General features: G+C 41.5%; 1 protein-coding gene across 1 annotated transcript; it reads right to left on the bottom strand.

Annotated features, from left to right (window-relative positions):
• Positions 1-349: 349 nt before the first annotated feature.
• On the bottom strand, positions 350-2,005 carry LOC131352515 (C-C chemokine receptor type 5-like). Its single transcript, XM_058388703.1, has 3 exons — positions 1,981-2,005; positions 1,689-1,756; positions 350-1,428 (listed from the first exon to the last, which is right to left on the bottom strand). The coding sequence occupies exons 1-3, from the start codon at positions 2,003-2,005 to the stop codon at positions 379-381; spliced, it is 1,143 nt and encodes a 380-aa protein (XP_058244686.1). The 3' UTR covers positions 350-378.
• Positions 2,006-12,389: the final 10,384 nt, after the last annotated feature.

Below are 12,389 nucleotides of genomic sequence, written 5' to 3'. Positions count from 1 at the left end.
CTTACTGAGCTGTATAGGTCAGTTTACATAGGTTTTATTTTAGATATTTTTTTCTTGGAACACTTGGAACAAACTCCTGGCCTCTGCCAAACATCAACACTTAATTAGTTTTACTGATTTGCACAAGGTGCAGCAGATAAATGATGATTTTAACCTGAGTTAAAACAAAACAATAACATTTAAAATGTATACAGATAGTTTCCTGGATTCCCAAATAAAAACCACCTTCATTTATATTCAACTTATATTCATTTATATTGAAATGACCACACTGCTTTTTTGTAATAATAGCATGTTTTTTTTTTATTTAATCGCTTATTAAACATAAGAGCACAAGGGAAATGGGGTTTCAACTGCTGCCTTTTTGCCTACTTATAGCTAAACAATCTTTGTGCTGGAAATTGAGGAACGTGAGAAGTTCCCCGTCTCTGATAACTGATTGACGCTTGTTGGGCACTGGCCAAAGCAAAGAGGAAACCACTCTTTCAGGATCTTTAGAAATAAATTTCTGAATCTCTGTCCCACAAAGGCATAGATGATGGGGTTGATGCAGCAGTGAGTGAACGCTATGGTTTCCACCCACTGCATAGCCATGTTCAGGTCCTGATTCCACTGACAGGTGTTCATATAACCCAGTTGATGCAGGAACTTCAGGAAGATGACAATATTGTAAGGCGTCCAGAAGAGGAAGAAAACACTGACTAAGACCAGCATGAGTCTGACAGTGTAATGTTTCTGATGAGACTTCATGGCTATTAAGATGGGGATGATGCGCGAGTAGCTTAACACCATCAGTGACAGAGGAATAATGAAGCCAAGGATGTTCAGCTCGATGTAAGAGAATGACCTCCACAATGTCCCTTCTGGATATTCCACCCTACATGTCCATACATTTGTTTCAGTTGAGTTGTTAACTTTTGAGAAAATGATGATTGGCAGAGAAGCTCCCAGGCTAAGTGTCCACATAAACAAAACCAAAGCTATGCTAACTCTGACATCTCGGTGCTTGGAGAAGAGAGAGGTATAGGTGTGGACAATGACTGCATAGTAGTCTATGGTCATGAGGGTCATAATGAAGATACTTCCATAGAATCCTAGCATATAAAGCGCTGTCACTGCATGGCACATGAAGCTCCCAAAGACCCACTGAGTGATGGCGGCATAGTGAGCCCAGAAAGGCAATGAGAGAAGAAAGAGGAGGTCTGAAAGGGCCAGGTTGAAGAGGCATACATCTGACATGTTGAAACTATTGTGGTACTTGACCAGGACACACAACAATAGGCTGTTGCCGATGAACCCCATGATGAAGACAATGCTGTAGAGTATAGGGAGGAAGACTCTGCCAAAGGCCATTACATTGCTGTTGTTGCAGAGCTGGTACACCTCTCTTGTATTTTGGTCATAGTAGTAGGAGTAGTCTTCAGCTGTCTAAGAAAAACACTGCTTTTATTATCATGCATCACTAAATAATTAAATATTTTTATATAAAGTAGTAATGAACATATTGAAGTCCTCAGCTGAAAACAACATAATATGGGACAGTGTTATCATTTTATTTTGTGCTAAAGCACCATCTTCTTGAAGTTACAGCAGGTAAAATAAGTATAAGTATCATAAGTATATATGAACCCCACAATGAAGATGATGCTATAGAGTGTAGGGAGAAAGACTTGATTGAAAGCCATTACATTGTTTTTGTTGCAGGTCTGGCACACATCACTTGAATTTAGGGCAATGTAGGAGGAGTAGTCTTCAGCTGTTTAAGAAAAACACTGCTTTTGTTATCATGCATTACTAAATATTTTAATATTGTTCATATAAAGTATTAATAAAAAATACTGTATTCCTTAGCTGTTTATGGAAAAACAACAAAATATGGGTCTGACAGTTTTATCATTTTATGTGCTAAAGTATCATCTCCTGGAAGTGATAACAAGTAACAGCTGGCAAGTATCTACCAAAAGGAAAATATTCACTTACTTGTTGTGTTGGGGTAGACTGCCATGACTAATCAGTCTAAGAGTGATTGTGAAAATAGGCTGTGTATGTTGTTATATACCAAGAGACTGACCCCCCCCCAAACCCCATATCTCTGATTAACTAAATAGATATTCGGTTATATTGCTACATTTTAAGTCACAACCGTTTAACCAACTGAGAAGCCCTGACAGTTAAGAGTTTTTGTTAAGTAAATTAATAAAACATTAGAATAAAAAAATGGATCTAACTGACCTCAGTACTCAGGACTCAGTACTTTGCACAGAGAGAACACTCAGTCCTTTGCACAGAAAGAACACCCAGAGCTACCAAATCTAATACCACATCTATTTTTGCAAAAAAAAGCTAGATTGCAGTAACCAGTCTGACTGAGGCTGTGCGCTAGACATTGTGTTCCTAAGAAGAGAGCTAGCTACAGCAATAGGTGCAAAGAAAGTTAATCGCATCAGCCACCAGATGCGAGAGTAGGATAAGAACTTATGTTAAAAATAACCATAGCAGCAGGGGCAAATGTAAGTTAAAAGGTGATGCAGTAGAAACACCATGCATGAATAAGCAATATAATGGCACAGCAAAGTAGAGCATGATGTAAAGCTAAAGGGTAGAATGTTAGAGTAGATTAAAATAAAACTTCAAGAATAAACCGAGAGACTTGCAAAGCAGGTTCGGAGCTGAATGTGCAAACATTGAGAAAGCAAGGTAAACCTAATTTTCCTCCTTCACATCCAAGCCTGAAGAGTCTTTATTGTTTATTAGGTTATTTTATTTTTGCAAGTGTGGTGTGGTGGGGAGAGAGAGAGAGAGAGAGAGAGAGAAAGAGAGATACCAATATTCTCCACTAATAAACCTTAGAGACTTTGTGCTACTATTGCAAATACCGACTAGGCCACCCGGGAATGGTTACCCGTGAAAAGACCAAGAGACATACAGGTTCTCCCAACAAGGACCAATAGATATGGATACTTTAATAATAAAAATGTAAATCTTTATTACAAAAATACAAAAATGTGTAGTCAATACAGCATAGTCAATCTAAAAAACATGAACAGTGAACAGACGCACAACACTACACTGAAGCAGCTAGTCTGCCTTCTCCCGGTCCCCAGCCCCTAGGGAAAAAAGAGAAAAAGAAATTAGCCCAAAATAGCTAAAACAAAGTAAAAAAAAAACATAACATAAAACATAAAAGGGAGGCAAGTAAAGCCAAAACATCAGCAAAAACAAGCATTAGTGCCGAAGCAGTAGCACCAAAGCAGTAACACTGAGGCAAAACAGAAACAAAACAGAAGCAAAACAGCAGTGCTGAAGCTGCAAGCCAGGCTGTAAGCAATGCAAAGCCGAGGGCAAGAGGAAAGGCATGCTCACAGGCTGATTAATTACCAAACAATGCAGACCACATAATCTATATGGTGGCCAGTCCGTGCAGACTATTGACTAAGACTAAGTCCTGCTTGACCATTGACCTCGGGTGCAACAAACATCCAGGAGGAAACCCGCTCTCATGCAAGGTGACAGACTTCCAGAAATGCAACCTGGAAATGAATTGACACAACACCCAGCTGTTCTTGCAACACCTTTTTATATAGTATTCTCCCTAACTATAGCCCAATAATGACTAAAGGGGGAATGACCGGAAATGTAAGTAAGCATACAGCAAACTCCATCGCACCACAATCTACCCCCCACTTTTGCACTGTCAACCCGATAACTTTAACCACAAAACTCAATTCCAAGTATCTAAAAATAGCAGTTACAGAATTAGATAATGCATAACTAGAAGGTGAAGCACCCACTGTATGGGGAAGATGATATGGAATAGAATGGTATCCAGCTGTTACTTGCCCTGTGAGTCACACTAAATTCTCACCCCCCTCAGGCTCCTCCACTGACACAGAAACAGATACAGGTACTGGGTGTACTTCTACCTGGGTCCCATCTACAGAATTACCTGGTTCAATAAAAACTGGGTCAAGGAGCACATCTGATGATGGAAGACTAGTTGGCAGAGGCACAACTGAGGGTTCAGACACAGCACCACCTGACCTCCCACAGGTATCTTCACCTTACTCAAGTCATCCACTGGAGCAATTGAGTAAACCACGCCCTCTTTGGAAGCACAGTACAACCTGATAAACTACCGGCCTCCAAAGGTCCTGAATCTTATGATGACCCCTGCTACCATAGTCCCAAAGGAACACCGACTGGCCTTCTATCAGAGGCATATCCTGAACCTGCTGATCATGTTTTGCCTTCCGTTTATCTGTCATGATCTTTAACCACCCTTGTGCGCCTTCACACGCCACTTGTAACCTTCTCTGGTGCTCCTGTACCCATTCATGCACACTACCAGCAATTGGCTCTTGTACTCTACCCAACAAATATATAAAACCACTCAGTTACCAAGACCTGAGCCACAGTGTCAGTCTGTTGATCGTGTGTAGGAACAGCTAAGGTATATTTATTAAAAACATCTGTCATCACAAGCACATTCTCAAGTCCAGAACCAGATGGCTTCAACAACGTGAAATCAATGGCCAGAATTTTATTTGGTTTGGAGGCCAAAAAATGACCCATAAAACTTTGACAGGGTGGCTGTGTATCTGTACTAGACTGGCATCGCTCACACTCCCGACACCAACCAGCAATATCTGATGACATGCCAGGCCAATAACACCACTGACCATACCAATTCCACTATACGCTATATACCTGGATGTCCATGTTGATGATGTAACTGAGTAAGAACCTCACACTTTAATGCCACAGGTAACAGCAACTCTAGGACTTCGTCCCCACCATTTAGATAATAGACACTACGATAAAGTATACCATCGCTTTTTTAAATAAACATGTTAATGTGGGAAGTTGCTAAAACAGATATACGTCTGTTTATCTGATCTGTCACTATCTTGTGCCCACAGTGTTGCATGTGAAGCTATATCTCTGATTAACTAAATAGATATTCGGTTATATTGCTACATTTTAAGTCACAACTGTTTAATCAACTGAGAAGCCCTGATAGTTAAGAGTTTTTATTAAGAACATTAATTAAACATTAGAATAAAAAAATGGATCTAACTGACCTCAGTACTCAGGACTCAGTACTTTGCACAGAGAGAACACTCAGTCCTTTGCACAGAAAGAACACCCAGAGCTACCAAATCTAATACCACATCTATTTTTGCAAAAAAGCTAGATTGCAGTAACCAGTCTGACTGAGGCTGTGCGCTAGACATTGTGTTCCTAAGAAGAGCGCTAGCTACAGCAATAGGTGCAAAGAAAGTTAATCGCATCAGCCACCAGATGCGAGAGTAGGATAAGAACTTATGTTAAAAATAACCATAGCAGCAGGGGCAAATGTAAGTTAAAAGGTGATGCAGTAGAAACACCATGCATGAATAAGCAATATAATGGCACAGCAAAGTAGAGCATGATGTAAAGCTAAAGGGTAGAATGTTAGAGTAGATTAAAATAAAACTTCAAGAATAAACCGAGAGACTTGCAAAGCAGGTTCGGAGCTGAATGTGCAAACATTGAGAAAGTAAGGTAAACCTAATTTTCCTCCTTCACATCCAAGCCTGAAGAGTCTTTATTGTTTATTAGGTTATTTTATTTTTGCAAGTGTGGTGGAGAGAGAGAGAGAGAGAGAGAGACAAGTTCTCCCAACAAGGACCAATAGATACGGATACTTTAATAATAAAAATGTAAATCTTTATTACACAAATACAAAATGTGTAGTCAATACAGCATAGTCAATCTAAAAAATGTGAACAGTGAACAGAGGCACAACACTTCACAGAAGCAGCTAGCCTGCCTTCTCCCAGTCCCCAGCTCCTAGGGAAAAAAGAGAAAAAGAAATTAGCCCAAAATAGCTAAAACAAAGTAACAAAACACTTAAACATAAAAGGGAGTCAAGTAAAGCCAAAACATCAGCAAAAACAAGCATTAGTGCCGAAGCAGTAGCACCAAAGCAGTAGCACCAAAGCAGTAGCACCAAAGCTACGCTGAGGCAAAATGTTGATGTAAGAACCTCACACTTTAATGCTACAGGCAACAGCAACTGTAGGACTTCCTCCCCACCAATTGGATAATAGACCCTACAATAAAGTATACCATCCTTCTCCACTAAATGATCCCACTGACGTAGCAAGGTCAAAGCCATAGTGGACATCTGCTGATGCTCCTCTGGCCCAGGACAAGCATTCCGCCTCCAAAAGGGCAAAACCTCCAAAATAACAGGGTCTGCTTCCTGCAATAAATCAAAGTCACCAAGTGAGTGACCGGGGAAGGTAGCAGTCATTGATTGTTTTTAATCCACAACAGATGCAGCCTCCACAACCTGCTGAAATGATGCAGGCACTGCCGTCCCTGGGATTAGTCCACCCATCACCCAGCCCACTGGGGAATTCTCTCAAAAAAGGGCATCTGCATTTTTATTACTTTTCTCAGACCTGTAATGAATTTCAAAGTCAGTCGACATATCCAACGAGGCAATGGAAATGCATCCTTTCTAGTTTTGGAATTTAACTGACAATAGTCCACACACATGTGCAGACTACAGTCCTTCTTTTTAACCAGCACAATTGGAGAGGCATACAGGCTACAACTCTTACCTGAGTCTCTAATAATTGGTAAATATGTGCCCTCACATATTAATATGTTAATATGTGTCATCAAGGAGGGATATGCAGAAGTGAAAGCAAATCAGTACACCCCACATCGCCCTCAAAAGTGGAAAAGAGTGATTGATACTTCAAAAGAATGGTTAATTACCTGATGAACAGGACAAATCTAAAGGATCAATTTGTTCTTGCACAGATGAAATATCCACTTGAGACGTGACTGAACAAGCAGTGCCTGACCACGGCCAACCCTTAGTAGGTGTGGTGGATCATAAAAGACAAAAAGATCGGCCGGGTACGGCGGCATGAGACCATTTAGTGCTTTATAGGTCAGTAACAGTACTTTATAATCAATGCATTATTTGACTGGGAGCCAATGTAGTGTAGCTAAGATAAAAGTGATGTGTTCATATCTTCTGGTTCTAGTTAGAACTCTAGCTGCTGCATTCTGGACTAACTGGAGCTTGTTTATGCTCCTACTGGAACATCCAGGCAGTAAGGCATTACAGTAATCCAACCTAGAGGTAACAAAAGCATGAACTTGTTTTGATGCATGAACTAGAAAGCTTACTTCTAGCTGCATGTGGTCCTAGTACAAGCACCTCTGTCTTGTCAGAGTTAAGTAGGAGGAAGTTAGTGACCATCCGCTGTCTAATGTCCTTTACACATTCTTCAACCTTAATAAGCTGGTGTCTTTCATCTGACTTAACTGAAAGTGACAGTGGAAACTAACAATACTAATGTTTACAAATAATTGCACCAAGGGGTAGCATATATAGGGAGAAAAGCAGTGGACCTAAGACAGAACCTTGTGGAACACCGAACATAATCTTGGTATGCATAGAGAAGTCGCCATCTAGATCTTAAAAATAATAACGATCAGTCAAATAAGACCTGAGCCAGGAGAGGGCTGTTCCTTTAACAGCAACAACATACTCTAGCCTATCAAGTAGAATAGTGTGGTCAATGGTGTCAAAAGCTGCACTAAGATCAAATAGCACCAGTAAGGAGACACAACCCTGATCAGAAGCCAGTAACAGGTCATTGACCACTTTAACCAGTGCTGTCTCTGTGCTATGATGAGGTCTAAATCCTGACTGATACATTTCATAAATGTTATTTCTATGCAGGTCTGAACATAACTGCTGTGCTACAACCTTTTCTAGGATCTTAGAGATAAAGGCCAGGTTTGATATTGGTCTATAGTTAGACAGCTGACAGGGGTCGAGGTCCGTTTTTTTAATCAGGGTTTTGATAACTGCTAGCTTAAAAGATTTAGGCACATGGCCAGTGCTAAGGGAAGAATTAGTAATTTTTAGAAGGGGTTCAGTAGCTACTGGTAATATCTGTTTAAGGAAAGACGCGGGAAAAGGATCTAGAATGCAGGTTGAAAGTTTTGGAGAGGAAATTAGTGAAATTAGATCAGGCTCTTGAAGGGGAGTAAAGCATTCTAAGCTCTGATCAGAAATAGTTATATTATCTAAAGGATTATCTATCAAATAATTTTGTTTTAAATTAATAGTCTGAAAAACCATCCAACATGTCTGAGCCGCTATTTCCCCCAACCGAGCTATGGCTCAACAATTTGGTGGGATTTTTTCCGACATTGAACCTGGGCGAGACTGTCTATTATCCACCACCACCCTAGTATCTGTTCGAGTTTGTGAGGGTGAAGGAGGATCATAAGGAGGATCACGCTGCCATCTTGGACCAGAATTTGAGTAAGCTGGGTTAACTCTTGCTGCTGAAACCTTAACATTTCCCTAAGATCACACATTTTAGATTGCTGAAGAGGACGGTCTCCTCCAGAACACGCACCACCTTGCACACCATATTGAAACCCATGAGCCACAGAAAAGAATAGCTACGACCCCTCGCTCCCCCAGGTGTCTCCTCATATTCCCACCTAATAACTTCACTGCAAACATCCAGCAATGTCTGGCGATGGACAAATTGCTTCAACTCGTGCCGAAGGGCACAATCAAAATCATGGTCAAAAATTGATCGCATAACAGCACTTCAGCATTTTGTATCGCATCCAGTGACTGCTGCTTAGCCTTCTCCAAAGGCCCCTTAGATAAAGGGAGAACTCCAACAATGTCTCCACCTCTTGCTACCTCCTAGAAAAAAAGCGTCCTGCAATGCTATGACTGCAAACACCCATATACAACTTTTAAAGCAGAAATAATTTTAACAGGGTCTTCACATTCCTCTACAGACCAATATTTTATCTCTTTCCATGCTTCTCCCTCTAAATGGTCAAACAAAAAGCAGGAATGGTCTGGTACTGACAGATGACAGGCCTGCATGCAAGCCTGTACTTCTTCTACCCACTCATTAATCTCTATATCAGATTGACCATTAAATTTTGGGCACTTCCTTTCCCTCGGTATAGAAACAAATCACTCTGCCAAAGCAGGGCTAGCACCAACTGGCAGAGATGGGACTACAGATGGACCAGGTAAATTAGAAGCATTACTAGGACCAGGTGAACCAACCTGTGCTCTCTCCTGTCTCAATTTTAAATAATCAGCTCTTAATTGGGGTACAAGCTCCCTACGTTCCTGCAGCTCTTCTTCCATTATTCAAAAAGAAGACCAAGAAGACTTACCAGAAGTTTGAAGAATTTCACCATAGAGGGACCCTGTCAGGAACAGCTGGACAGTTCCCTGCCAGGCCCGGAGAGGGCGTTGGCAGGTGAACCTGGGAAGCCTGCTTCTTTGTGTGTATTTTGTGTTACACCCTTCCCACTGTTCTCATTCCTGGTGTGTCACCTGTATCCCATTAGCCCTAATGTTTATCCCTATAAATAGGGACCCTTGTGTTCATGTCTTTGTCAATGATTGTTAATTGTGCCGTGGTTTTGTGTCAGGTCAGGTCAGGTCTTGTTTTGTTTTGCCATGTTCAGGTTATGCTTCAGATTAGTTTCTTGTTTTGTTTTATACCACGCTATGTCTAGAGTTAAGTTAGTTGCCCCCTGTCCTGTGTTGATGTAATAAAAGCAGCGCTTTGCTGAATCTTGCATCTGGGTCTCCTTTCTTGGCATGCAGGTGTGTGCACACAACACCATGGAGATCCAGGTTTGAGCCCCGCACAAGGTGGAGGTCCCAGATGTGATAGACCCCTACCAAAAAAAGGATTCCGAGCCCACTAACCAAAGCTGCTGTTTTGCTTCTGTCAACAAAAAATTACAGGAAAGAAGAAAAGACAACACGACCACAAAAGAACACAAGATATCCACGTCGAAAGTTAAGCGATTCTGCTGACTACGCCAAGATGTGGTGGCATAGTGTTTTTGGAGAAAGAGAGAGAGAGACAGACAGACAGACAGACAGACAGACAGAAGGAGAGACTTTTTTTTTACTTTTTACGCATCTTTATTTACACAAGTCACATATAAAAGTCACAGTGACTCAATAAATAAATAAGTAAATAAATAAATAAATAAATACGTATTAAAATAAATGTCAATAAATTATTTTAAATATGAGTGATTAGTTTAGTTCTGCTGCAAAGTTAAGTTTCCTTTCTGCAACAGAACACAACACATTATCACAACACCACACACATTTAAACATATCCAAGTCATTCATACTTTTACAAAAATTAAAATCAATTGAAATTCTAGATTTCATTAGCTTTTTCAGAATTTTTATGGCGTCACAGTCAGTGCTTTGTGCAATTTGGTTTTTCCGGCTCAGGTATATTGCCACTTTGGCCTGACCAAATATAAAATTAATCAGTTGGCACCTGAACCGGTGTTTTCTGACGTACTTAAAACCAAAAATAAAACACTGAAAAGTAAAAACAACATTAAAAGACCTTAAAATGCTCCGTAAAAACACAAACAGTGGAAGTAATCTGGAGCAGTGAATAAAAGCATGAAAAACTGTTTCTCTCTGTGAACAAAAAGGACAATCATGTGCAATATCAGGATTTAAAACAGAAATAAAAGAGTTCACAGAGATAATACAGTGTAAAATCCTCCATTGGAGGTCGGCAGCTTTTTTAGTTAACGGTGGTTTATACAGTGCGTCCACTCTGGTTTAAAATCATCAGTAAAACCATGTACACTTCTCCATGGGGTGTCCACCCTCCCACTCAGCTTTTTCTTGTTTAAAACCTTTACACACGCTCTGTAGAGCAGCTTCCCCGACACTGACCCAAAGTCCATCTCCCCTTCACCCCGGCACTCCAGGAGGGGGCCTGCACACCCGTCGAGGTCAGGAGCGATGTTCAGCTGGGGAAAGGGTTCGTCCTCTGTAGGACCAGTCTCTGTGTGTGAATAGTCCATTAGCTGAACACGATCCTCTGATGTCAATGCAGATTTCCAGCAGTGTAGGAGCTGATTGACAACACGCAGGGACCGCAGTCCCATACGCGCTGCCAGGTCCTCTGCCAAGTCCGACCCCGCGATGTTCACAAGCTCCCAGAGCGTTATAATCCCTGAGGAGATGAGAGTTCTGGACAGTGCAGGGACGGTCACACTGGAGATGTCCAGTCTCCCGCCGTACACCAGAGGTTCCTCCAGCAGCCAGTGTAGCATTCTACAGCCCTTGTTTTGTTTCTTAAAACAATTCCAAATTTTAAAAAATCCACGGTAAAAGGCTGGTAGTCCAGAAATGTCCAGCATTTTTGTGTCCATTAAAAACAACGCTCTGTCCAGCCCCAGTCCTTGAACTGTGCATAGTAGTCCACTGGCTGCTGCTCTCCATACTAAGTCTCCGGGTCCAGTGAGGAGTCTCTGGATGAACTGGAGGCGGAAGGCTGCGGCTCTGCTGGACAGCTGGACCAGCCCCTGTCCTCCTTCCTCCTTCGGCAGATGAAGCACACTCTGTGGAATCCAGTATAGACCGTCCCAGAAGAAGTCCACGAGGATCCACGCATGCCAGCTTGTGCCAGAGGGACGACGCGGCGAGGTTGTTGATGACCAGCATTCTCCCCCTGTAGGACATCTTTGGAACCAGCCGCTTCCACCTGCTCGGTCTGCGCTTCACGTGCTCTACAGAACCTTCCCAGTTTTTACTTAAAAACTCATTGTTCCCCAGGTAGACACCCAAGTATTTAAAACCACCTCTTTTCCACGCAAAGCCTCCTGGTAGTGACGGTTGCCCACCTTCCCACTCCCCAACTAAAATGGCTTCACTTTTAGACCAGTTAACCTTGGTGGAGGATAAAATTTGAAAGTCATTTAAAATATCAGTTAAAACATTGACATCATTTTGTGTGTTTATCATCACTACCAGATCATCTGCATAAGCTGATAAACATATTGAGGCATTAGCATGTGGCATATTAAAACCAGAGAGATTACTTCTTAACTTATTTAAAAGAGGTTCAATAGCTAGAGAGTACAACATTCCAGAGAGGGAACAGCCCTGCCTGATCCCTCTGTACACTCTAAAAGGAGCACATAAACCACCATTAACCTTCAGTACACTCTCAATGTTACTGTACAACACCTTGATCATGGCTATAAAACCTGGGTTGCCAGGTTTTATAGCCCGAAGGCTTCCAGCACCTTCCACAAATATTCATGTTCAACCCGGTCAAAAGCCTTTTCCTGATCTAGAGAAATCAGACCAGTTTTTAAGTCCAATAGCCTAGAGACGTCCAAAATGTCACGAATTAGATACACATTATCGAATATGGACCTATCAGGCACACAGTACGTCTGGTCCTGGTGAATGAGCTGCTCCATTACCTTAGTCAGTCTCGAGGCTAATGCTTTTGAGAGCAGCTTGCAGTCAGTGCACAGTAGTGAGACCG

The sequence above is a fragment of the Hemibagrus wyckioides genome, linkage group LG01, assembly GCF_019097595.1.
Source record: "Hemibagrus wyckioides isolate EC202008001 linkage group LG01, SWU_Hwy_1.0, whole genome shotgun sequence".
Classification (NCBI taxonomy): Eukaryota; Metazoa; Chordata; class Actinopteri; order Siluriformes; family Bagridae; genus Hemibagrus; species Hemibagrus wyckioides.
This window is presented reverse-complemented; position numbering and strand designations above follow the sequence as displayed.

Coding starts and splice junctions, on each gene's coding strand:
- LOC131352515 (XM_058388703.1), bottom strand. CDS start 2,005: ATGGCAGTCTACCCCAACACAACAA. Junction 1,757..1,980: donor AGTCTACCCCAACACAACAA/GTAAGTGAATAT, acceptor TTTCTTAAACAG/CTGAAGACTACTCCTCCTAC. Junction 1,429..1,688: donor AGACCTGCAACAAAAACAAT/GTAATGGCTTTC, acceptor TGTTTTTCTTAG/ACAGCTGAAGACTACTCCTA.